The sequence below is a fragment of the Manacus vitellinus genome, unplaced genomic scaffold, assembly GCF_001715985.3.
Source record: "Manacus vitellinus isolate BGI_N305 unplaced genomic scaffold, ASM171598v3 scaffold_27_pilon, whole genome shotgun sequence".
NCBI classification, from domain to species: Eukaryota; Metazoa; Chordata; class Aves; order Passeriformes; family Pipridae; genus Manacus; species Manacus vitellinus.
The window spans coordinates 5,995,768-6,021,749 of record NW_021940039.1 but is presented as its reverse complement, the minus strand read 5'-3'; the positions used below and the strand labels follow the sequence as shown (position 1 = coordinate 6,021,749).

General features: G+C 44.6%; 1 protein-coding gene across 1 annotated transcript in view; it reads right to left on the bottom strand.

The window, feature by feature from the left end:
• Positions 1 to 19,611, bottom strand: part of DNM1 (dynamin 1) — a 44,079-nt gene extending 24,468 nt beyond the window's left edge. The window contains exons 1-14 of the mRNA XM_029960582.1: positions 19,505 to 19,611; positions 17,894 to 17,967; positions 16,638 to 16,787; positions 16,060 to 16,263; positions 15,461 to 15,559; positions 14,627 to 14,787; positions 13,835 to 13,977; positions 13,616 to 13,751; positions 12,379 to 12,446; positions 11,194 to 11,332; positions 3,057 to 3,143; positions 2,790 to 2,860; positions 2,294 to 2,345; positions 1,096 to 1,107 (exon numbers count right to left, since the gene is read on the bottom strand). Coding sequence (XP_029816442.1) covers positions 1,096 to 1,107; positions 2,294 to 2,345; positions 2,790 to 2,860; positions 3,057 to 3,143; positions 11,194 to 11,332; positions 12,379 to 12,446; positions 13,616 to 13,751; positions 13,835 to 13,977; positions 14,627 to 14,787; positions 15,461 to 15,559; positions 16,060 to 16,263; positions 16,638 to 16,787; positions 17,894 to 17,967; positions 19,505 to 19,611 — 1,503 coding nt within the window. The remainder of the gene's footprint in view (positions 1 to 1,095; positions 1,108 to 2,293; positions 2,346 to 2,789; positions 2,861 to 3,056; positions 3,144 to 11,193; positions 11,333 to 12,378; positions 12,447 to 13,615; positions 13,752 to 13,834; positions 13,978 to 14,626; positions 14,788 to 15,460; positions 15,560 to 16,059; positions 16,264 to 16,637; positions 16,788 to 17,893; positions 17,968 to 19,504) is intronic.
• Between the last annotated feature and the right edge of the window lie 6,371 nt (positions 19,612 to 25,982).

Sequence of the window (25,982 nt, the reverse complement as noted above, 5' to 3'; positions counted from 1 at the left end):
TTTAACTGGCCAGTGAAGGTCCTTGCCTCAAAAGGGCCAGGAACAGCATAAAAAGGACGCAGGAAGGAACCTGGCAGTGCTGTGCATTTTACCCTCTGCCAAGAGGAAAGAGATGCAGGAAGAACTGCATCAAGAGTGCCTTAGACACTGACACAACCTACAAGCATCAAACCACAGCAGAACACCCAAAAAAAGGCCATGCCTAGAGAAAACCAGGACACCAGCACACCTTTCAGCACTCTGCAGGTGTGGAGTGCTTCACTCAGAGGTGGAGGGGAACCACTTTGGGACGTGGGCAAGCAACCCAGAAAGAACTGAGTTTAGTGAAAGGAGACACTAAGGATAACAGAACAAAATGGTGCATCTGGAATTCATACTGTGGACTTCAGCATACCCAGGTATTTGAGCAGTTATATTAATCTAGGGCAAATCAAGCTCCTTGAAGTTTAGTCTGTAAAGAAGCCAGGCTATTGTTCTCTAATAACTCCTATTCACCAAGTGCTGGTTTAGAACCTCACACATGCAGTAATCAAATGCAGGTATGCACAGCTGAAATCCATCAGCTTTCATGTATTAGTGCACTGTTCACACCCCAAAATATCTGCATGCATTATGTGTATACCTTGTTGTAGGGATACTCTTGATGAAAACGACCTGGCATTGAAAAACCACGGGACTGCACTGCATATTATCAGGTTGCAGTGTGAGCAGCCTGATGCAGATGTACAGGATCCTTTTAATTGGCAATTTACCCTATAAAGGCAAATGTAGGAGCCTCAAATCTTCATCTTATGCCTTCTAAGCTTGAGCTAGTCCTGCTCTCCCTGTGGACAGGAGGGGGCAGTGGAACAGAACCACACATCCTCAGATTGCTGCTTTTCATCTCCACCCACTCAAAGATGTACCAGCAGTTCTGAGTTTTTCCTCAACATACCACCTTGTCACCTCATCTCTGCTTTGTCTGTGTCTAATGTCAGCTGCCCTCCTCTGCCTATTGGGCAGCAGAAGGAATAATCTGTTTATGCCCTGTTCTTGCCTTCCCAGATGCAACATTAATGTTCATTAGCACACCCTGCTGAGTGGCCTTCTACTCACCAGGATCTCATCCTGCAAAGGGGAACCATAGCAACAGCAGCAGAGCAGAGAGCAGGAGAGGAGCAAAGAGAGGAGAGATTGTTACTAGGAAAACTGGAGCAGGAGAAGAGAGGCTCAAAAATAAAATAAATTGGAGGCTGGTACCAAATCTTTTACCCCAGGTGTTAACAAAAGCAACCCCCATCCCAAAATAAAGTCTGTTAACAGAAAGCCAAAACGCTTTACAGGTAGATCCAGAGTTTGCCCTTTGCTCTCTTTTACACTCAGCTCTTCTGTCAGGTGCACTGCAGAGGATGGAATTCCCTACAGCTGCTCCAAAATGGATGGCTGGCCAGCCCCATGTGCCTGCCAACAGTACTGAAACAGTCTGCATGTTCATGTGAAGGGAAAGGTGGTCAAATATATTGTTATAAAGAGGGTGGATGTCAGGAGTGAATGTCTTTAAAGAAACACTAAGCAAAAGCATTTGCTTCCATTCTCTATGAAGCTGCTTGTAAGGCTTTGTGTCCACAAGATCTTTTAGCCTAGATAGCCTTGCCATGTCCCCAGCAAATCTGGGACAAAGTGTCATTAGCCTCTCTTTAACTGTATGCACACTCCTTACAGTTTCTGAAGGATTAAGGGAACTCCTCCCCTCCACTGCTGTCTTCTCCCATGGGTGAGTTCAACACCCTTCATCTCCCTGGACAGAGATTTACATATTTCCAGTGAAATTTTCTGGAAAAGAGTCCGTGAACTCTCTTGAAATCCCTTTTCAGAAAGTAGATACCACTGATGGGAAAGACAACTAAAAAGGACAACTCAGTACTGTAACAGTTCAGACCTAGTGTTCTGTACTCCTCAACTTGGCAGAAGGGTCAGCACAGTTAGTGAAGGAACAAACGAGAATCTCCATAACATTAATAGGAATTTCTACGAGAAAAGTAAGACCAGATGTGGATTCCAAGCCCTCTACAACTCTTTCCCTCCATTGCTGCTAGATGCTCAGTTCCTCCTGACAGCAGGGAGCCTAAAACACTATCCTCCAGTTATAAACAGAGTTTGATGAGTTAAAAAAAAAATAGAGAGGTAACATAAAAAAAAGATAAAATCCAACTTGGAGCACTGCTGCATCCAGCCCAGCACTTGTCCACCTGGTAGCTTCCAGGTAGCAAACACATCCTCCTGGCAGCAGTGAAGGAGATGGAACTTGGCCTACCTGATTGCCAGCTGCCTTCTTCTTGCTCATCTGGCTGCTCCTCTGCTGAGCACTGCAAACAACAGCAGAGACATTCAAAACTTCTCAGGCTCTTCTTGATCACCTGAATCCTGCTCCCCTTAGGAAGCTGCTACAGTGAGTTCCTGCCCCTCACCGCTGGCTTCCAAGCCTTGATAAGCCAGTCTGTTGCCATCTGCTCTACTCATCTTCTCACTCCCACATGAACCACACCTGGATCACTAACCCTCCACAGCTGCTGCTTTTTTTCCCTTGACACAATCCTAATACTTTAACTCACCCTTCTGTGTATCCTTGTTCTCCTCCCCAGCCTTGCAATATAGAGCTACTAAAATCAAGCAATACTGAGAGCTGCACCATTCTTGGGACCACAGCATCTCCACCAGGGCCTCTGCAACCCACTTACTGGAACAGCTACAGGACAGAGCCACAGGAAACTCATGCAGAGGAGAGGAAGCAATAGGAGGTGGGTGCTTACTTGGCAAAGCCAATGAAATCCTCATGGTTTGTGTTCATGTAAGCCAGCTCGATGTCTATTAGAAGCATGACCTGCCAAACAGAGGCACAGACAGAGCAAGAGTTAGTGACTGACCCTGCTCAAGGGGCAGACAGAGCCCTGCACACTGTTCATCTGATACCCTTTGCAGCCACACTCCCTCTGGCTCAGGCCCCTCTAACCCAGACTGTCCCTTCCAAAGGTGTCCCCCACCCAACCTCTCCTCTTCCACACAGTCCTGATCCCCACCTGATCCTTGGTCCTGCCTTCCCTCTCCCGGATGTGAGTGGTGACAATCCTCTCCATCTCCTCACGCAGATGAGGGTATTGGCTGAGCTGCAGGAGAGAGAAAACACGTGCACATGGGAAAGGGAGGCACAAAGGGGGCAGCAGCCCCCCACATGTACACATGCACACATACACCCCTAATACCAGATACTCTCGAGGGAAGTGCTAGAAAGCCGGACTTGCAGACAGATTTTTCCAAGTTCCTGGAAGTCTGTTGGGGGGGTCAAAGTTCATTTCTGCTTGTTTTGGGCTTCAGAGAAAAGCTCTTTTCACTCTTGCAGCAACCTTTCTGCCTCACCACAAAACCCAGCACACTGTTCCTGGCACGAGGCTCTGGGCAAACCCCAGGTGTAAATGCCCTGCTTCTTGCTTGTTGGGTTTTTCCTGTTAAAGTGACTTGTTTCTCTAGATGCTCAGCAACTCACTGCAGTAGGCTAAGTAGGTGAATGGCCTGTTGGTACAACCTGCTGAATTCTATGGGAAGTCTACCTGGGAAGTGAAGTGGATTTCAATCCCTATTTGCTGAGGCACTAAGTGAAAGCATCTGGCCCACTCCAACATGTGCAAGCACAGACAGGATCTGAGCAGCTCAAGGGTACATGTCTGTCTCCAGCTGCTTCTACCTGTTCTCCACCTGTGCTGGAGCAAGATTACTGCATTCACATTGCACCTACACCACACTTGCTGCCACATTACTGAGGAGGGAATCCTTTCCTGCTCAGAGAGAGAGGCAGAAGGACTTTACTAGCTGTGGTTCAAAAGAATATCATCTACAGAGATAATAAATGAGCAACACCTCTAGAATCAGTACCTTTAAAGCCCTCTGGGTTTCACACAGCACCTCCCTTCTTGCCCAGATTCACAAGCCTCTAGTGATTTCCACAGCAGTAAGTGTTTGCCTCTCAGGTCAGGCCCAGTACAGTCAAATGAAATTAATCCTCCAGATCCAGGATTTAGCCCTTTCTTCCCTACTTCACCCATCCCCTATGAAATTATTTTCCCCATTTTTAATATTACCTTTAATTTGATTATGATGTCAAACACTATCAGTCTCTTATATCCCCCTCCAAGGAGGTACATAAAGAAAAAAAAAAAAATCTCATTTGCCTATGACCTGTACTGCATTTGTTGTGTTCTTCCAATTTATGAGACCTTCTTCAACTGGTTTGCCCTTTTGTTTTGTATACATAAGTAATTACAACATGCTAGAAGGAACCACCTCAAAATGTGCATCATCACTACTGGAATCCAGATCCCACACTAACCACCACCAATATTCCTAACATCTGACTAAAAATACTCTCAAACTCTTTCAGCTTCCTTGCAGTCAAGCAAGTTCCAATGGCCCAGAACTGAAATTTGGATAAGATTTGACACTGTCAATTTTTAAATGTGTGGTTTGTTTGGAATGCCACAGAGGCAGGAAAAAACAATTAGTGTTCCCACCACCACCACCTCATCTTAAAAGCACAAACTGGGTGTTCTCCATGATCTTTATGGTTCAGGCAGCTGGTTGCTTCAGAGACAGACAGGGAAATCTTCCTGTTTCCTTTGGGGGGTTGGCGAAGGATAGATGGGCAAGTTGTGACAAACAGAAAAACAGGAAGTTGGAAAACCTTTAAGCAAGTCTCAGCTTCTTTGCTTCAAATTAAAAAAAAAAAAAGACAACACTACAGTCAAACAAAAAACACATCAAACCTCTCTGCCACCACCCCAGTCCCAACCATTACAAATGCACACAAAGTGCAAAACAAGTTGTGGTTTGTTCAGAACCCAGGTCATCCAGCAACACTCATGTGCAAAAATAAATTGACAGCATCAGTGCCCATGCGGGAGCTTCCAACCCCAAGCATGCACAGGAGCAGCGAGGGTGGGCAAGGAAAGGGGATGAACAAGCCACAGGATGTGACACCACCAGGGAACATGCAATAGGGTATAGAGTGGCAAGGAGTTATCACCAGCGGGACAAACAGCACCCAGAAATGCCATGACTCTGAAAGACAGGAGAGCAGGCGACCCCTCGAGGGGTAAAGTCTGTCAGCCTGGGATCGTGTCCCAGCTCATGTGGGGTTTCGATCCTGGTTTTAGCTGCATTTGCCTGTTCAATCAAAATACAAGCTTACAGCCCTCTTTGAAAACCAAATTTGTCCCAATGTTCCTTAGTTCCCCTCTTTGCAGATCCTAGGAGTCCTTGCCAGCACACCAGAGATCAACCTTCAGCTGAAGGGCTGCTGACTTGCAAGACCTTCCTGCACTTGTGAGATGCTGCAGTGCAGTCTGGCACAGAAGGTTCCTGCTTTTGGAAAAACACTGGCTAAAACATTATCCTCCTAAATGTAAGGGCTTTCATGCTTACACCAGCTTTCTGTTGCTTTTGGAGCTACTCTCCACTTAAACAATGGGAAGAAGCTCAGGATCAGGCCAGTCAGAGAACAGCTGTTAATGGCTGTCTTCTTCAGCCCTCAACTTTGTCTAATAGTCAAGAAATAGTCAACTTTTCATACAGGAAAACTGTACTTCTGTGAACACAGATGGGTTCTGTGCTCTTTATTGATAGTCTCATATTATTCCACCTATACAGCTTTATCAACTGCACGTACAATGATTTCTTCACCATCTGGGGTGAAATGAAATAATTGTGAGAGAACAATAACACACAACAGTTCAGGACAGCAACAAACCAAGGCTACAGGACTGTTAAGCTAATTCAAGAGGTGTTAGCCCAAGCAGCCTTCCTTTCCAAGAAGCCTTGCAGGACTTCTGGTGAGTTTAAAGGTTTTTGTCATCTGAAAGGCAGCATCAGTCCACAACACAGCAGGCTGGGTATTACCTTACAATTAGCATCAGTCCTAAAGTAGCCTTTTCCAGATGCTCCCCCTAATAGCACATGCTCTTGTCCATGTCAAGCAGTTAGAGCTATAACATGCAAAATAAATATTGCAAATTAACTGATGTCCCTGGGCAGTTACCACCTTCTGCCATCAGAACCCATCTCAGTCCGGCTGTTCTCCTAAAGTGGCCTATGGCAGTCACTTTCTACTCTTTCAGAGGAAGGTACAGGCAAGATTAACCTTCTCACTACATGCAAACATTTGACTTTAAGCATCACTAAAAGCCTTCCTTTTATGTTCTAGTACTATTACTACATATTTTGATTCAGACAGTTATTTTACATCTCTAACATCTGCCTCCCTGGCCTCTGCAGCTTTTATTACAGCCATTAGTCTCCTACTATGTCACTGCTACTATCACCTTCCTTACAGGATTACCCAGGTTGTATCACCCTGGAAAATCCTCACAGGATCCTCCATCACATCATGGATTAAAATCCTCAGAGCAAGTGGGTATCCAGCCACTTTATCACATGGTCCAATAGAGAAAGCAGAATTCAACACCCTTGGGGTTTTTCATCATCCTTCTCTCTCCCCACCCAGAGCAGACATCACCAGCCAGATACAGAACACAGTGCAAGCAATCAAACCCATCAAAATAAAAAATCCACAGGAGAAACAGGCTGGAAAGGGATTACTCTGTCTCACCACATCAGCCCCCACAATCTGGCAACAGCAGGACTCCTCAACAAATAGACTGGTCAGAGCTCAGGACATGTCAAAGATGTCTCCTTGCAGAGGTGGGGATGAGCTCTGCATTTCTAAGTGAGCCAGATCTTATTAGCTCAGCTCTTGCCTTCACTCTGAACCCATATCAATTCTTAACTTCCTTCCCAATTTAGGGCTGTATGGTGGTGAGTCTGGCTGTAACCCTGGAAGAAGGAAATTGTCATTTTCAAGTCCTAAAACAACCCATGAAACAGTCCCTTCCAACTCAGTTTCCAGAACATACTTCTGCTGTGCCACAGACACGTTTCCAGCCCCTCACTGGTCAATTTAACACCAATTGCCACATCTGCCTTTTTTTTTAAGGAGGCATGTGGTGCCCTCTCCTGGAGGGAACCAGCCTGGGAAGCAAAGCCACTCCTGCCCCAGCCTCCAAAGTAGTATTTGACACCTTCCCTATCACTCTCCACCTGCTGCTGCCCTCAGGCTTCACCTCCTGTGGCTCACAGCACGCAAGGAAAAGCATCACACTATTTCCCACTGAGCACAGTCCATGGAGTGAGAGATCAGCAGGAGAATGATGCAGAGGGTGTAATGCCTGGAAAAGCTTTTCTCAAAGCCTTTTGGGGTTCTGAATGCCTCTTGAAGAACACCTTGCACCTCAAACTTTTAATCAGCTGTTTTGTTGTAGATGCTACTGCTCAACATTGCTTTGCAGGCCACTCATCCTGTGGGGATGGGAGATCCTCTTCTGGCTTTTTATTTTTTTCTAGGCTATTTGGATTTAAGGGGGTCCCAGAAATAACAAGTAAGAAGTTCCAAATGTGCAGGCAGTGGCACAGCAAACATCCACACTGAGGTGAATGTCACTGAGCCAGACAGAGGTACAGGGTATGCTGGAATATTCCACTGGATCCCAGCTCACTTCTCAGCTCGAGAGCACATCAGTTGTCACCCACTTCTCTTGGCCTGCCTTTAAACTGCTCTTGTACCTGCAGGTTGCTGCTCTCCTTTAGATGCAACTTTATATCCATTCTTTCTCTCTAGTTTTGCTGGAGTTCCTGGTGGGTGTTTGTGTTGTGTGTGGAGAAACAGCGTGGAAGTGTGTGGGAAGCAGGGGGGGGGCATTAACCTTTCTTTGATTTGTTTGTTTGTTTGTTTCTTTACCTTTTCGCTACACTTTCTGATGGTGGATGTGAGCTCACTCACTACCATATCCACACACTTCAGACTTGGCTCCTTCAACTTCTGCACCTGCTTTTTCACTATGGCTTCAAAAGCGAGGTCAGGCGTGAAGAGACCCGTTCTGCATGGCAGGGGAAGGGTGGGAGGAAGCAACGAGGAAGAAGAAAGCAAAGCAGAGAAAGAGCAGGAAGGAGGAAGAAAGAAGGAAGGAGAAGGGAAAAGAGAGAAAACACAAGGCAAAATGAGAAGTGAGATTTTGGTTCATTCCATTAGTTTATTGAACCAGGTGAGCATTGCTATGGGGCCTGTGCACTGCCAAGTATCAGGAGAGTCTACAGGCAAATGGAAGTGGCAAAGGGGAAAGGGGTAGGAGCAGCTGGGCCAGTGAAATGGTGAGCTGTCAAGAGCCAGATGAATGGATGGAACTCCCCCAGGGATCAAGTGATCTCTTCTTGAAGAAAAGCTTCTTTGGATTTTAAGACAAAGCTGCTTGCCACGGTGAGCCACTGCCTCTCTTCCTAGAGGTTCACCATGTCTCATTTCCCTTTATCCCTGTATCTTATTTCCCTTTCTTTCCCATCACAGTTATCTACCCTTCGAGTTTTCCTTATTCCAAGTGCAGGAAGCCTGAACAGGAGTCAGACTAAGACCTGCAAGGGTCTGTCACCTGTGTCTTGTTTTGGCAGAACTGAACTGATGCCTCTCAGTTTCAGGGATTTGGGCAAACTGCCCCACTGAGGGAGCATCATTCATCTCACTCACCTTCCCTGCAACATCAGCTTCCTCAGTAAGAACAGATGTACCCAGTATTCAGGAAAATGCAAACTTGCTCCAGGACATCCATAGCTACACAATGTACCCTGTAGCCCCAGCAGAATGTATAAACTTGTAGCATCAGACCCAACACAGGCCTATGGAGGTTTAAAAGGAACTATTAATTTCCACTGATATTAAGTGGCCTGTGTTCTCAATGGCTCCATTAAGGAAAAGCAGAAAAGTCCACAGAAACTGAAGTTAATAAAATATGGCCAAAATCAATCCAATTCAAGACTACAGCACTCCAAAAAAATTTTTCAGCACTTGACACTTCAGAGCTTCTACCAGGATGTTCTTTGTTACACAATCTGAGTTACCTGTTTTACCATGGACCATGACTGCTTTGCCAGTGCTTTCAAGGAACAACAGCCCCTTGGCATGGGAAGGGGATGCTGCCTTTCCAAAGGTACAGTTAATACAGTCACACCTGGGGTGCCTGCAGCTAACAACAAATCCTGGGATAGCTGTAAATAACCACCACCTCATGTAAATCAAGTTTTACCCCTTTATCTCATCTTTCACATCTCTGTGGGTAACACCTGCAAGTCCCCAAGCAACAGCAGGATTAAAACACTCTTCAACATGTATTATGGGATGTACAAGCACTCTGCCTTTTAAGCAGCGAAGAGTTGGAATGTTACAGGATTTGGCTTCACCCAAAGGTCTCTCCAAGGTGCCAACAACACCCCCTTTGAGCAAAGCAAGGGCATGTCTGGAGTTCAGTTCACATCCTCTGGCTCAGCAGCAGTTTCCTACTAATCCAGTTGCCCTGCTAAGATCAAGATCCAGTTTCCCCCACTAGACTTCTGGGGGGGACCCTGTACAGAAGAAATATATAAGTTAGTCTCTTCCAGTACCTGAGTATCACCTGAATGACAAAATTTTGTTTCTTCAGATGCAAAACTGTAACCATGGCTACTAGACAGCACACAGAGCAAGTCAACCATCAACACCTCAGCAGTGGAATCCAAACTAAAATGGAATCCTTTATTCCTGAATCTGTGACATTTCCCCTCCATCCCTGTGGTCTGTTCTCGCCCCTTATTTCCCACCCTGCTGTACCCACCACCTGATCACTTGAGAAACCTGCTGCTGTCAGAACAGATGGTTTATTCTAAAGTTGTCAGTAAAAAGAGAAAAGAAAAAGAAACAATGAAAAACTAATCAGGAAATGGAGGAAAGGATGCAAAGTGGAAGAATGAATGGGAGGTTTTAAATAGCAACTGATGGATGGAGAACAAATCAAGAGAAGCTTCAGAGGGCATGAAAAAGGAGGGCCCTTCTGATCCAGTTAGCAGGTGACTCTGGATACTTGGCAGCCCGAGGGCCTGTGCTTACCTGTCGACAGGCTCTAATGGCAACTTTCTGGGTGCTCCCCACAGTCACACACCCCAAGAGAGGACAGCAGGACAGAAAAAGGAAACTCCTCCAGCACTCTAGAAACCTGAGCAATCTCTCACTGCATCCACTTTGCTCCCCCAGCCTGACCTGGGGGGCAAAGCAAGAGCCTGCATGCCTGAGCCCTTCTACAGAGGCTCCTGGCCCTAAGGACCAGGCATTTCTCTCACCACTTGGGCACTTGTCCCCACCCTTGCAGAGGGTGTCAGACTCTCCAGACACCTCCTGCAGTGCCCATTTACCTGCACCTGAAAAGCCAGTGGCGATTCCAGTCTCCAGTGCCCACACCACCATCCTAACTGAGGTGCCTTTTCACCAGCACCCAGCCCTGCCTGAAGGAGCAAGCCATGGCTGAGAAGAATGGCACTTGTCATCTTATCTTGCTGCCTTTCAACCTCAGGAACAAGAGCTGACACATCCAAAGGGCAGATTCAAAGCAGGTTCCCTCCCTCAACCCTACCAAATAAGAGTATGGATCCCAAAGGGTAAAGCCTGAAGCACTGACTCTCTCAAAGAGAGCAGGAGGAGCCCAGTTGTTGATGAACACTTCTAACTTGCTCCTTCTCAGCCATGTGCTGCTCTTTCAGAACAGGATATGGACCAAACCAGCCAGAAACCAAGCCAAACACCACAGGCACATTTCCCTGAGGTACAGCCCACAGCTCTAAGGGCTGTAGCCTCTAAATTTCAGCCCCATACACCCTCTGAACAGCACCCAAGGGCTAGTCTGGGATTAACCCTCTCACTTCCACAAGAACAGAGAGGACAAAATTTAAATCCCAGTTTCCCCACTTAGAAAATAAACCCAGATAACAAATTTAAAGTCAAACATAGCCACACTCTTGGTTTTTGAAGGAACCAGGAATCATGCTACAGACAAAGGGGTGGCCAGCACATCTCCAGCACCCTCCAGACCTAAAAGATTCGGGGAGCAGGGCCACGGCCCAAGTCCCAGGGCATTTCCCTTCCTGTTTGGCTTGTTGGCTGGATCGCTCCAGGCTCGTACTGCTCAGGTCTAGTCATGCTGAGGAGGTGGTTAAAACACCAAGTGTGGCTGCAGGCAAGTCCCTGCCCAGGTCACGATGCTGCGCCGCAGCCAGCGAGCGGGTGGAAGGTGCCAACTCCATGCTGCCTCTGGTTACCTTCTTGGTGCACTGTCTAACAGTATTGATTAACTCCGAAATGACCATGTCCACGCATTTCAGGCAAGGCTCTTTAATCTTCTTCACCTGCTTTTTCACAATGGTCTCAAAGGCCATGTCGGGTGTGAAGAGACCGGTTCTAAACACCCAGGGTGGGGACAAGACAAGGCAGGAGGGGGAGAAGGGGCAAGGAGAATGTCACAGCGTTACACACACGTCTTGGAGCAGGCACAGCCACCACTAAAACCCAGGACACGGGGCTGGGGAGTGTCACATCCCCTGGGACAAGCCCTGACTGCAGTCCATGGAAAGAGAGAGATGCTTGGCACTTCCCAGGAAGGCTGTGCTGAGGGTAGAATGGATCTTAGCTGGACAGCCATGGCCAGGTCACCATTTCACCTCAGCCACCAAGCTTATGGGTGGCAGGGACTGGCCCCCTCCACAGTGTATTTGATCTCAGGGTTGTGCAGCAGATGGGAGGCCTTCTCTGGGAGATTTTCTCAATGGTTGGGGACACTAACATGTTTGATTCCCTTTATGAAACTCAGCTGGTGATTGAGCAAGAGAAAAGGAATGAAAATAAATCTAAACCTTTTGGTTTGCATCCCAGCATGCACAAAGGGTTCCCTCCTCACCTTCCCAGGAGCTGCACAACTCAGGGACACTCAGGGCTGTGCTTTCTGACAACTCACCACCACTAAGGGGAACACAAACCTGTTTGCTAACCATGCCCTGGGGGCAGTGGCATCCTGGTGATGGGCAACCCCATGTTCCCTCAGATCTCTAGGGGAGGAGGTTCTCAGCACCAACACCCATTCTGAACAACTAACTACTGGCTAGCATGAAAATCAATGTTTTAGTTTTAACTAAATAAAGGACCAGTATGGGCTTGCATCCCTCTTTCTATCCTTTAGTATGTCAAGGCCCAAGAAGGACGGAAAAAATGTCAGGTCACCCAGGCTTTTACCTTTTAGGCTTCTGTGACTCTCACATGGGAAGAGAAAGCAAATTGACTTGGATGATTGTCCCTACTTCCAGATTCAAGTCACTGGAATGGTCCAAGAAGGTTATCCCTCCCCCTTTGGCTGACCTACCGTACCTCTGAAGTCTTCAACTCCATTTGGAAGGTCTAGAGGTATTTACAAGGCTTTGCAGCCAAAGGTCTGCCTAGTGTGTGATACGTGCCTGATACCATGGATGTTCTTGATGGCGTAGCTGATCTCCCGCCGCAGCTCCTTCTCATCAAACTCCATCTGCACCAAGAGAGAATTTTATCCCAATTTTTTTTTTGACACTTATTTGCACAACCCCAGGACACAGCAGGATGCTTTACAGAGGAGAGGTCCCATGCCAGCACTACCATGTGACAGATAAGATATCAGCCCAAGTGTTGCACACAGAGCCCAGCCATAAGGCTTCTGTTGCCAGTGCAGGACATCTTGGACACATGAACAACTAAGGGCCTACATTTACAGATGCCAAGCCCCAGCTGCTCTCAAGGAGCTTCTTTGACATAAATCAACAGGACTGAAGTGCTAGATGGCTTTCTAAAACAAACTGTTTTGCCTCCCAAGATCTTGGCAGCTGTTTTTTTCAGTGAACACCACAAATGGATAATACATTTTTGTGTGTGAATTGTAAGTCTAATACAAGGCAGGCTCTTGTATTTCATTAAAATGTTCTCATCTTATTCAAATATGAAAAAAAGGAAGTAAAATGCAGAAAATCCTGAAGTAGAAAGATCTGGCTTTCAAGTTTGTTACAAGTGACATTAAAATAAAAGATTTTCAGAACCCCTTCTTATCAGGTTGGTGTACTTTGTCATCTGAAAAAACCATCATTCAATAAAAATCCTCTTCCACTGCTAAGACAGGAGAACAGTTGCTACACTGTTCCCACCTCTAGGCCATTGATAGGGCATTGACAGAAGTAATCCCAGGTATACCAACACTTTTTTTTCCACTTCTTGGATATCTGTTAGAGGAACTTCAGATCTAGTCTGATGCTCAGGATCAAGGAAGTCCAAGTTTCAGCACCATTCACACTACATGAAATTCAGTCACAGAAGCTTTGACACAACATATCTGCAAGGGCATTCAGGCATTGATTTACTATTGGTTGTTTTAAAGTGATTTTGCACACTTAATTTAGCATTTAGGAACTAAGCCAAAGAAATACTGTCATTTAGCTCAGAGGAAGTTAAGTTCTGTCACAAGAAAAGGGACAGAGGGAAAAGGTCGGTACCATGGGAAGGTCCCAATAATGCGGACAAACAATTTAAAAAGGTGATAAAAGGAAAAACCACGAAACAAAGTAGTTGAAGGGAAAGTCAGATGATGAAAGACAAGAAGAGTAAGGAGACAGACAGAAGAGGTAACAGGCAAGAAGACAAAGGGGATCTCAGCAGCACAGGGAGCAGTACCTTCACCAGCTCAAAGGGGAAGCGCTCATGGAAGATGCGGTTAATCCTCGCTCCTCCTGACAGCTCATAGGTATCAATTTGGTCTCCAGAGCCCTCAATGCGTTTCTCAAAGTCCACAGCAAACTGCTGGACCATCCTGAAAGGAAACCAACAGCATGAAGTAGAAGCCATGGCTGAGCAGTGCTCTCCAGGGAGGGACACGCAGCTGAGGCCACTCACTGAAGCAGAGCTTTGGTCTTGCGAGCAGGGTCATCAGGGCGAAAGTTCTTGTACTCCTCCACCTCCTTCTCAATGGAAAGCAGCTGGCTCTGGAGCTTGTTCCGCAGCCCTGGCAGGGTGTCACGGATGTGGTTGGTCAATTGCTGCACGAGAAGAAGGTTTAAGACAATAAACCTCTAGGTAGTTACTGGGAAGAATTTTCTACCACTACGCTACAAAATAAAGAGGAATGCTCCTCTCTGTGTTCAGTTTCTGAGTGGTCCTAACAAAGTCTGTCCCAGGATAGATACCAGTTGTGAGTTGAGGGTATCCCACCTCCCCAGCTCCTGCCTATTGCACACCTCTATTCTTGACCTTCAGTTTACCTTCTAGTCTGGTACAAGACTCCAAATCACACAAGTCTCCTGACTCAAACCAAAGAATAAACTTCAATAAAAGTATTAGCATTTGCAATTCACACAAGGGCTATTGTGTCTTCAGATGAACCACTGACACCCAAGGTGATGGCAAAGCCCTTTTTCAACAGGGTGACAAGGCAAGGTGGAAGGAGTCAAAACCACTGATGAGGTTGTAATAAGAGGGTTTCCACAGAGCACAACTGTGGAAAATTCCAGTTTAAAGAGGAATATTCCAATAAGGGGAAAAAAATGACTGCAGCAAAGCCATTTACACTATTATCAGTTTGCTGACCACAAGTTTTAGTTTCTCCTGTATTCTTCCACCCAGGAAGAGCCTTGATGGCCAGCACAGCCACTGACACCGTGGGCAGCAGCTCTTAACTGTGGACAGTACCTGGTTCAGTACTTTCTGCAGGAAGGGGGTTCCCATGCGGTCAGCCATGTGTCTGTAGGCTGGGTGGGAGAGAAAAAACTTCCTCTCTGCAGCCAGAGCTGCCTGAATGTCCTTCTTGCCATCTATGTCCTTCTGACTTCTGTTGACTACACCAATGTAACCTGCAAGAGTGGGGTCAGAGTCAGATGGTTGCAAGGATGAGGATGTAAGTCAGACTCAGACTGAGAAGGAAGTTACCCAGCTGGCAGCACTGCAAAAGGGGGATTCTAGTGGTAACACATTATTAGGGACAGTTGGAAGAGTCTAAAATTAGAATTTCCTCTGAATGGCCCAGGTTCTGACACATTGGTGTGCAGGGCAGAAATGAGTATGGAACAGAGAATCAGTTTATTTATTACTGTTCCCCAAACACAAAGCACACCCCAATCTCATTCATTTCAGACTCTTCTGTGAGAGTCCTTAGGACAGGTTCTTTGCCATGGCTATACACAGCAGCTGCTACAGCCCAGAATCATTTCATCTATTTACTATGACAGGGAGGGGAGTCTTTTAGTCAGGAGATCCATTTTTGCTGCTTGCCTTATTAAAAGAAGAAAACAGAAAGTAAAGGACTACATATGAAGGTCTAAATACCCAAAATATTCCTGTTAACAACCTGATTGATCCCTGTTCCCCAACTTTTCTCAGTTCCAGCTTGGAACAGAGGTGGCTTAACCACAAGTTGTACCAGATGTTATAGGAAGTGGATGCACTGGAGGAAGAGGAGGAGGTCAGGACACCTCACACAAGGAAAAGAGAGGAAGGAGATCATGGACAAAGCACGAGGAAAAGTACCTCTGCGGAGGGGAAGCAATTTGTTTTCTAATACATCTCTTGCATCAGTTCCTTCATCCATAAGATCCAGCTTCGTGATGACCCCAATGGTGCGTTGGCCTGCGGAAAAAACACAAACACACTTGTTCAAGCAAACAACTCATGTAATATTTTCCTCTCTTCACAGAGCTTACAGACTGCCCAACTTGGCTACTCAAGGGCTCTTGAACATTACAGTTCCTATCACATTAAAGAGGCCACAAGAGCAAAACAGATAAAAATTGAGCTCAGTTCTCAGTTATATCCTGCTGAACGCTAAGACACAGCAGAGAGGGATTTTAGTGCACATTTTCCTACTTTTCTCCAGGCCAAAAATCAGACAACTAAAGCAACTCTTCAGAAGTGGGGCTCAGACAAAGGAAGAAAAGAGGAGTAACAAAAATTCTATTATAGCAACTGTTAAGACTCACAAATACCTCTCAGAAGAATGTTTGTTGGTGAAGATACATCCCAAGACAACAGAAAGGAGCCCAGAGTTACTGGGTTAATCACAACCAAAAGACAACAGGAAAAATCAGGCCACTGTCCAGTAATGTCAGGCTAAATTAAGAGATATTTACCTTGAGGATCCACCTCCTTTGCGATCTTCAGGGCATCAGAATTGGCCAAATCAGAGTTGGCTGGGGACACTGCCAGGATGAGGCAATTCTCTTTGGTGACAAACTGCATGAGCATGTCTCGGATCTGGAACTCGATGTCAGGGGGCTGATCCCCCACGGGGACTTTTGTCATACCCGGCAGATCCACCAGAGTCAGGTTCAGGACTAGACAGGAAAGAGGAGACAGAATAATGGAGTGTTAACACAGGAATGTTCTGGTCTTTAAGTACCACCCATAGCTTTAGTGTCTCTGATATATAATTGGGATAAGAGATGCACACACGAAAGCACACAGAGCTTTCCAGTTCTTTTTTGTTACTGCTTAATAAGAACTAGTTGCTACTTGTTACTAGTGTGATTGTCAGTGATCTCATCACCCTTCCCTTTAAATCACTTATTTTCACACTGATCAGGGAAACTGTGCCCTCAAAGTGCTTCCACATATGCTACACTGAAAGGGAAGGGATGACACTACACTTTTTTCAGTTCATAAGAGACTAGAAAGCCCAAAGAGTTGGTTCCACTGCATTAAGACTCACCATGGGGAGAGTAGACTCTGAGATTGATGGGCACAGGGGAAATCCCTTTGTTGGAGCCAGTAACACGATCCGTTTCAGCCTCAATCTCCAAACGGACCTCCTCAAAATCAGTGAATTTCTTTCCTTTGCAGTGTAGGAACTCACCATATTCTGTTTAAAAACAAGCAGAGAGTCAAATCGTCACTGAAACGCTCAAAAGCGTAATGAAAGCATCACATCCTGAAGCAAAACACAGCAAAACACAGCTGAAGGGATGAAATCTGAGATAATTCATTTGAGCCCAACATCTTCACAATCCAGCTTCTGTTTCAGCAGAGGTGGTCTCCTCACTTGCTTTCACTGAAGTAATAATCCAGGACTTCCCCTGTTGATACCAACCAAACTTCTCATGCCCTTGCCTGCAGCAGCTGTGACTTCCCAGCTACACTGGGAGGTACCCTGGTACTCAGGAGAACTTGACTAGCTCTGTGTTAAAGTGCTGGGGTGGTAAATAATAGTCTCACTATGTACTGAGAACAGACTCAAAAAGTCTTGAGAGAAAAAAGAAAAGTCAGATCTTCTCTTGACATGATTTTGAATTGGCTTGTGGTTGGTTTTCTTTTGTCAGTCCTTGAACAGGTTAACCAAACCAAGAACCCTCTGTTCCAATTTAAAAGCCTCCTGAAAGTCAAATTGTCTCCTTGCTGTAGATAAGATTCTTGTCAGGTGAACTTGATCTAGCAAGGAGAAGATGAGTACCTTGAAACATTCACTTGCCATCTCCTGGATGAGATCTTACCGTAACTTAAGGGGAATATTAAACTTCAGGGGGATATTAAAATATCCTGCAAGTAAGTAGCAAAACCAGTGAACCGCTCAAAAGATCAACCACAGAATTCTGTAGCCTTCTATGGATTCCAGAGTTCTCACAGTGGTTTTTCAGCACATTATCTCACCCCCTTATTGCAGGACACTATCAGAAGGGTCATCTTAGATCTTACCCTCTCACGAGTCACAGCTGCACAGGCAAAGGAAAATTGTGATACATGTATGAATGGAGCCTTGACTAACAAATTAAAACAAAAAAAACCTACTAAGCATTTTGCTTGTGAACACTTAATGCATCATTAACGTCAAGCAGGAAAAACAGCCGCAGGTCATTTTTACTGGGGAAAATTCTTAGTTCTTTTCTCCACGCTGAGCAGTTTCAGTGATCAAATAAGACCTCTCCTAAGACAGCAATCCAGCTGGACACACAGGGAAGGGAGCTCACATACCTGTGCTGGCATTTACAAGCTGCAGGACCAGCGGGCGCCTGGTTACGATGCCAGATCCACGTGGCAGAAAGTCCCTGAAATGAAACAGGAAGTTTTGGATGAGTGAGTGATTGTTTCCTTCCCTTTTCACAGCTTTTCTGCTTCTAAAAGCGTATGCGGATTCTAAGAGGGAGCCTCAGCCACAGGCACAAAAAAAGTTTAAGGCACTAAAACCCAAGTTTGTTCTGAAGAACAGCACAGCCCCTCTAATCCTGCCTGTGACAGCACAGCTCCTTCAGCTGAAGTTCCAAGTTAACTATCAAGCCCATTTAATACAGATGTCTGTGCTTCGGGAAAAAAAAAAATCTCTTTTATCAGAAAGCAAAGAGAAGCTGAAGCAGTGCCTAAAAACTAGCCTGCCTCCTTTTGACAAAAGCCAGTTACCCAAACTACAACAAAAATTCCTCACACCCCGCACTTGGGGCTTGAGAAGACACCACACTGTCCCAGTGAGCAAACACCACGTGGCACAACTGAGGAATAACCAGCAGCCAAGGCAATAGCAATAACCAAGGCAATAGGAATAACCAAATGCCAATAACCAAGGCAAAAGCATCAGTTTCCTTCTATATTCACAAGAATCCCAAAGTTCTGTGTACTTCAAATAATTTCAAAGGAAAGCAGCCTTTCACTCTCCTTCTCCAAATGCTGACTTAGCAGCCACAGCCCACCAGTTCTCCTTTGCCTTTCCTTTTTCCCCAATTGCTTCAAAACATGTTTCCTACAGCATGAATATAGTTCACTCTGTTAAAAGAAGCCCTGCCCACACTGCTGGGATCCTGGCACACAATCCTCCCTCCCTTCATAGCTGTGGCAAGGAATAATTTTGCTGATTCAGGAGTAACTATTGACTCTGCTGAATGAGAAATCCCGACCTCTCCAATTTGAGGTCTTCCTCTTAGTCCTGCATGAACTTAACTTTAAGTTCATCATCCATGAAGATGAGAAATGAGCTATTGTTTTAACACATCAGCCAAGGACTTGAGCAGTTCTGCCTCAGCTCCTGGTTTGGCCACGGATTTCCTATGTGATCCTATGGAGAAGTAGAAGAACTTGCATATTTCCCTTTCCTCAGCTATAAACATAATTCTCCATCTGTGGGAATGTCAGAATAACTTGGTAATATTAAAAACTAGAGAGTAACTTCAAGTGAAGGGAGTGTAAGGAGGCACCCTACAACTTCTAACACCTCAAAAACATCTCCTATAAATTAGTGTAATGGAACCTCTGGTACAACTCAGCCTGTAACCCACTCTCACTATTTTAGATTTTACAGAATTATAGAGTTAACTGGGGATTGTCTTTCATTTGTTTTTCAAATAATACAGCTCTAGTTTTTCCATTCCAGTGGGATTAACCCTGGAATCTCTGAGGCACTCTGTCATTCTAACAGTTTTCTGCTGTCTCAGCTCCATTCCTATAGATGTCCATGGTCAATATGTGGAAATGTCCTATCCTGGCATCAGTTTTTAGCATAACAAATCTATCTGAGCTGCACTGACTTATTTTGAACTTGTACCTGAGGAAAAGGAACCCTATTATTACATCCCCCTTCCAGCACAGCAACAGTACTCTCCAACTTGTAGTATCAAGTCCTGCTTTACTGTAGGAAAAGGACCACTTGCATTTACAAGCATGAGGTCACTAGGAAGCAGGATTCCATTCATGTTGTACTCCATGTTTTCCTGAGTCTTTCTGCTTCAGCCAAAGTCCCGATTTTTCCGCTCTCCTTCTCGTAGTTACTAAGGAAGAAAATCTCAGGACAAAGGTAGATGGGAAACCCATGTGACATCTGAGTTCCAGCATTATAAAAGAGATTCAATTTATTGTGTTAACTGAAGTAGCTCCCAGGCTATTCCAAGGAAAAAAAAAATGTCCTCATATAAGACAAGGTAAAGTCATAAGCCAAATTTAGTAGCCTAAATCAACAATCTTTGTGCTCCTTTGGTTATGAGTGAAAATGTGCAATCTGACCTCTATCATCAGAAAATTAATGTGTTCTTACCCACAAACTACTGGGAGGTAGATGCAGTTCAACTTTCAGGCTTTCTCTACACTTGATTCCCATCAGCAGTTTCAGCCAAAAAGCTTTATTAAAAAAAACCCTACAACTGATGCAGTGTCACCCCATTGTATCCATGTAATTTCCTATTCTTCTTCACTTCCTTTTTCTTTAGTCTCTCAGAAAAACTCCTTCCTCCTTCTGCTTCCAGCTAAGCCTTTCAAATCATAGAAACTAAGAGCATGGATTAGTAAATTCCACGAGGAGCTGGCGGGGCGCCGAGGAGAAGGCAGGGTACAGAGTCCTGCCTGCCCTCTTGCAGGGGCCACAAACTGCTTCTGCAAATAAACTACAACCACAGAGCATGTGTGGCACAAACAACATGCCCAGTACAGCTTGAGTTCACTTCAGAGCCTGGGGGAAGGTCTACACACATACAGAGATATTGCTCCAGAAAGAGCAGTCTGACATGATGACCTCAGGTCAGAACCAGGGGGACAACACACCAGATAAAACCCACCATGCACCAGGTGACTTGGGCAGGCAAGAGCAGGAGGGTTAAACTGATTTATTCAATTCCAGCAAGGCAGACATGCAGTAGCAAGGCTGAAGGAGGAAAGAAGAAGATGGAATAAGTCTTCAGAGATAACATGTGCTGAGACAAGGCAGCCTCCAGCATGACATCAGAGCAGCCTCATTACATAACTTCACTCTACAAGGCTGTGCCTGAAATGTGTTACTCAGACTGAGGGCACCAACCCTCTGTTTTCCTCCTTCACTTTGTACCATAAGAATTGGAAATTCCTTTTTTTGTTGCTCTGTAACATGCAGAAGTGCATGACAGCATTTGATTTCCTATGCTTTTAAGCAGGAGTACCACACTGTGCCACTTCTTCTGGGTAGGCTTCAGCCAGAAAACACACAAAGAAGCAGCTAAAACAGACAGAGAAGCTGTACTCAGGGAATATAAATACTTAATTTGCTTCTGTCTTCCTCAGCTATTGACTCAAAATTCCCTATCAAGACATTGATGCACTGGTTCTGGCAATGCAATTCCAAGAATTGTATAAGAGTTGGAAAACTAGGCTCAGATAAACTACATTTGCCAAAACACCAGTTATTGGGAGACTCATTTACATGTATTTCACACTCATCTTTTATTAATAACTGTCAGAGAGAGGCTATCAAGGTAGGCAAACTCTTGGCCTGATCAGTGATAGATGTCCTCTTCTAAACCAAGACAACAAAAAGAACCAAGCATGAGTCTCAGGCTGAAAGAGTTCAGGTAGGGAAGTGACCTGAATTTTGCATTGCTCACTTCTGAAGTGCCTACACGTGGTTCTTGACCAGCCACCCCAGGGTGAGCCCAAATCATATCATCCCTTCCAGTCTTATTTCTATTTTCACATGCAGAGCTGCATTAAAGAGCAGATTTGGGCTAAAAGCTGCATTAGTAACACAGTAATAAAAAACACTGAAGGGATGGGAAACAATCTAGCAGCCACTGTGGACTGAAACAAAATCCAAACACGCTGGAAACATATTAAGGCAATGTTGATGTCACGCAATAATACATTTATAAACAGAACACTAGGAATTGAGGTTTCCCTAATAGTTCTGTTGGTTTGTTTATTTGTTTTAATTAAAGCCAAACACTATATACAAAAAGCCTCCATGCATTGGGTAACTCATAATCCTACAGAACAACGAGGTGTTACTAGTGACAGAAAAAGCACATTTGCTCTGTAAAGGAGTTTCAGAGTTCATTTAATGACTTGCACAGTACAAAGGATTAGAAGTTAAAGGTAACATCAACCAAAGGCACTTCTCCCAGACTATTCATAAAACAAAGTAGATTGACAAACTGCTTGTGGAATACAATATATATTGTATGGAAAGGGAATCAAAGATAGACGCAATCAAAAAAGTAGGACAGATACCCACATGGAAAGTTTGGGATTACCCAAAGAGGCACACGTTGAAACTTTCAGACATGTTTCTCGTGTTTGTTCTTTGTTACTACACTGAAGAAAATGTGACTGCCTCCTTTATAAGAAGCTACTTAGATGAGCTGGTTTGCTGGAGCAGGGGCACATTTGGTGCTAAAGAACACACACACAATTTGCTGGACTAAGGAATACTTATTTACTCCTTTGGTCAAACACCTGATCTGATGTTTCCTTGTTAAACAAGGAATACTGAGATGCCTGGAGGAAGAATGAGTCCTAAAGCATCTCACTGATCATTATGGGCATATTGTGCCCAGTCCACCAGCTTTGCTGGAATAAATGTTCTCAAACCTGATAAACACAAGAGCAGTGATTGCATGAGCCAGTCTGTCCCTTCATGCTTTGCCTGAAGTGTCAGCTCACTGCTTTAGCTTTGGGCTCCAAGGTTTGGAGATTCCTGCAACTGTTACAATGGCATTTAATTCCAGCAATCTGGCATCTGCAGGTCACCCCTCTGTGATCCTGTAGCCACGATTCCAGTAGTGACAACCACGACTTCCTAACAGTGAAGGGCAGTATAACACAGTAATGGTATCCCTACACATCAGCTCAGACTGCAATTGCTTCTCCACAGATACTCTTGCACTGCAAATATCATCATGCATTCCCTCCTTCCACCAAATTCACATGGAAAGCACCTCTGCTGCCCATCTCCTTTGCATTGCACAGAGCCACTGTCCACTTTTTGGCAGCTCATCACTTTTATAAGAGGCCACCTGAGGTCTGTCAAAAGATCACTATGGAGCACTGGCCAAGAAATTTAATTTTGGCTATAAACACACCCATGAGAGGAGACTGCATTCATGCAGGTCTTCAGAGAGACCCAGAGACACTTTCCTTTTGCTGTTATCTTCTAAAATGCTCAATATGGCCACACAAGAAGACTTACTGCAACTCATTATGTGGCACTACAAATGCATTTTTACAAGCCCTTGTAAAAACCAGCTCTGAACCCAGCAAGAATTCAATTTTCCAACAAGGAAAAGATACACAGATGATACACAGGCAAACCCAAGAACATGTGTCACTGGACTATAAGTTTAATTTTGCCCCTGGTTCATTGAGCCCTGCAAACAAGCTACTCTTTGTACTACATAATTAAAACAGTTTCATACCTTCCTAGTACCTGGAACCTGTATTTCTGAAAGGACTTTGAGCTAAAGCTTTCTTCACACGTGATTTTAGTCTTCACTGAAGTTGCAACAGAACTCACCAGCAGTCAAAACCAGTCCATGGTACCATCTCTTGTTCTACATGGAAGACAGACCAAATGCTTCTACCTCCACTTACTTTTCCTGCCTCCAGAAAAGCTCTTTGGAAAGCTGTTTGTAGAGGGCTCTGAAATACAAATTTAGGCCTAATCTAGATATACCAACACAGCATCCTTGCAGTCAATGGTTTGCCAGTCCTTTGAGATTCTTGAATTAGAAAACACAAGAGAAGGTAAAGCCTCAATTAAAGAGCCAAAACAGCAGCTTATGAAGACATAAAAGTAGTTCCAAAGAACAGAAGTGAACACCACCATCTGATCATTTAATTTCAATTTGATTTCTTATTAAATGCCTATAGACAAGTAGGGTATTAAGGGATGTGATTAATCCCCAGTTTGGATTATATTAGTTTCAGAAAATTAAAATTCAGACATCCTCCATAATTTCACATGGCTGTTTGTATTTTAATTCCAGTATTTGTAATTTCCTGTGTTCTGGTGGTGCCCAGGGACAGCAATTCAATCAGAACTGTGCTGCACAAAGCACTGTGCCAATATACTGCAAGAAATACAATCCTGCCCCTATGGATTTTACTGTCTGGTTACACAGTTCAGACCTGCTCCTGCTTAAGCTTTGAACTGTCTTTATCTGTCAAGTCTTGCAGTTGATCATTCATCACTCGCACACATCCAGATCTAGAGTTCTTCATTAGCTCCTGGCAACACTGTGCATTACAAGAATCCCAAGCCAATCTCAGGGCATTGGTACTTTTGACAAACAATTCTTGCAATCATTGCATCAACTGATAAAATCCACATCTTGGTACAGGCTGTGAACAGCTTATACATTTCCCTGAACAGCACTTCATCTCACAGCACACCACTTAACGTTTTCAAACGTATTCTTACTTCAGCACATCAAAATGAATACTTAGAGCACAGGCTGACACCTAAGTGACACATCAACCACACACTAAAAATATTTACTATGAATCATGTTGGCTCCTAAATAAACACCTCAGAAACAGTAGTAGCTTTCCACTTCTTGGACACTAAACTCCTGGTGCTCCTTCATATCAGACATCATCTAGTTCCACCAGAAGGAAGAAGCCTGATGCAGGACCTGCCCTTGGAGCACCTTCCTGGTCCAATCCTTCAAGTGACATGCAAGTGCATCCGTAAGCAATTCCAGAACTCGGATGTGGGGCAAGAACAAGGACAAATTTGTTCTTTCCCCTGCCACCCAGTAGGTTAACAAGAGCAGTGCATTGCAGATTTAGACTTTCCTGTTAACTTTGTGGCCTCTACGAGCTCTACTCTTCCCTAAGTGTTTCTCAACTAAAAAAAAGCCAGACAGGCCAAGAGGAACAGCAAACATTAAAAGCAGGTACATTATGAACAACACCCATTAACCTGCTAATCAAAATGTTTTTCTCTGCCCTTTGCTTTCATATTTTTTCATGCTGCACCATGTGAACTTGGACATCAGTTATACAGACTCAATCACATGGTAAGTCTCATTTCTAGTTAAGCCATGGGGTTTTTTTTGCTTTAAAGTTAGCACTCTTAGCTAAGTTTAAGCCAGGGGATGTGTGTTATTTATCTGCCTGTCTCCACAGCACAAGCATGCCTAGTCCTGACCCACAGTGAAAGAAAGCAATTCCATAAGCACTTGGTATAGCACTGCTTAGGGTGTAATTGGTACTGGCCAGACAATGGATACATATAGAAATAAAGATCTATTGTAAGCACACCATTTTCCAGTATACTGGCAATATTATTGTGCACAGTGATTCATTATTCAAGAAAACAATTGTGAAAAATAAAGACAGGCAATAGTTCATGAGTGTCATCATAATATACATGTTAGCAGAAACAAAAAAATTTAAAGAGAAGGCTTCCCACTGCCTTGTACCTTGAGATCCTATTTACAATAGGGCAGAGGGAGGTTAACACTATTGTGCTGGCTTGGAACACTTACAATTGCTTTGTTAAGTAGTTCTGGCCCTCAAACAGTCTCTCTAACACCTGGCCACTTTTCCCCAAGCCAGTAACCAAAAGGGCCAAGCAGACAAGTGGGGGAGTTTGCTGTACATAAAGTGAGCTGCCAAAAACCTACAGGTGCTGCCCAAGCAGGGAAAACACAACTGCTGGTATAAGATGGACCCATTTATAGCATCCTACTGGATAATTTGAAAACAAGAGTCAGAGAGGACAGAGAACGAACTAGAAAGTAACTTTTCAAGTTGGCACCTTCTCTCTGTCTGCCTTGAATGCTTCTGTGCCCCTGCACAGCCTTGCAGCTGATACCAGCACAGGCCCAGCAAGTGAGGGGTCTTCAAACATGAAAGGACAGCAACTGTGCTAATTCACTGAAACAAATGAGTGTAGAAATAGGTTGTATTACATGTATTATACACATCCTGCTCCAGAACTAACATTATGATTTTCAAGGGAAGAATCATCTTTGTTTTGTTTCCTGTGTCTTTTACCACTGAGCAGGATGTGTGGTCTGGAGCTCTCCTGATTATTTTTCCCATATCGTGCTCTCTCTTTATTCAAAGTAAGAAAAACGTAGCGTGTTCATAGAATTAACACATGACCTAAATAAAGCCACATCAGAAACCTACATTTATTGCAAAACACAACATTTCAAAAACCATGACCCCACACCAGAGGCTCTGCTGAAAAGACAAGAAACCTTTCAGGAGACTGCCCCCTCCAAGAGAACCCACCTCCATAGAAAGCTGCATGCCTGGCTGTTTGAAAGCCTACACAGTAAGTTTGGCCAGTCAAAACCAGCTCCTCGTGAACAGGCATAATGGTGAG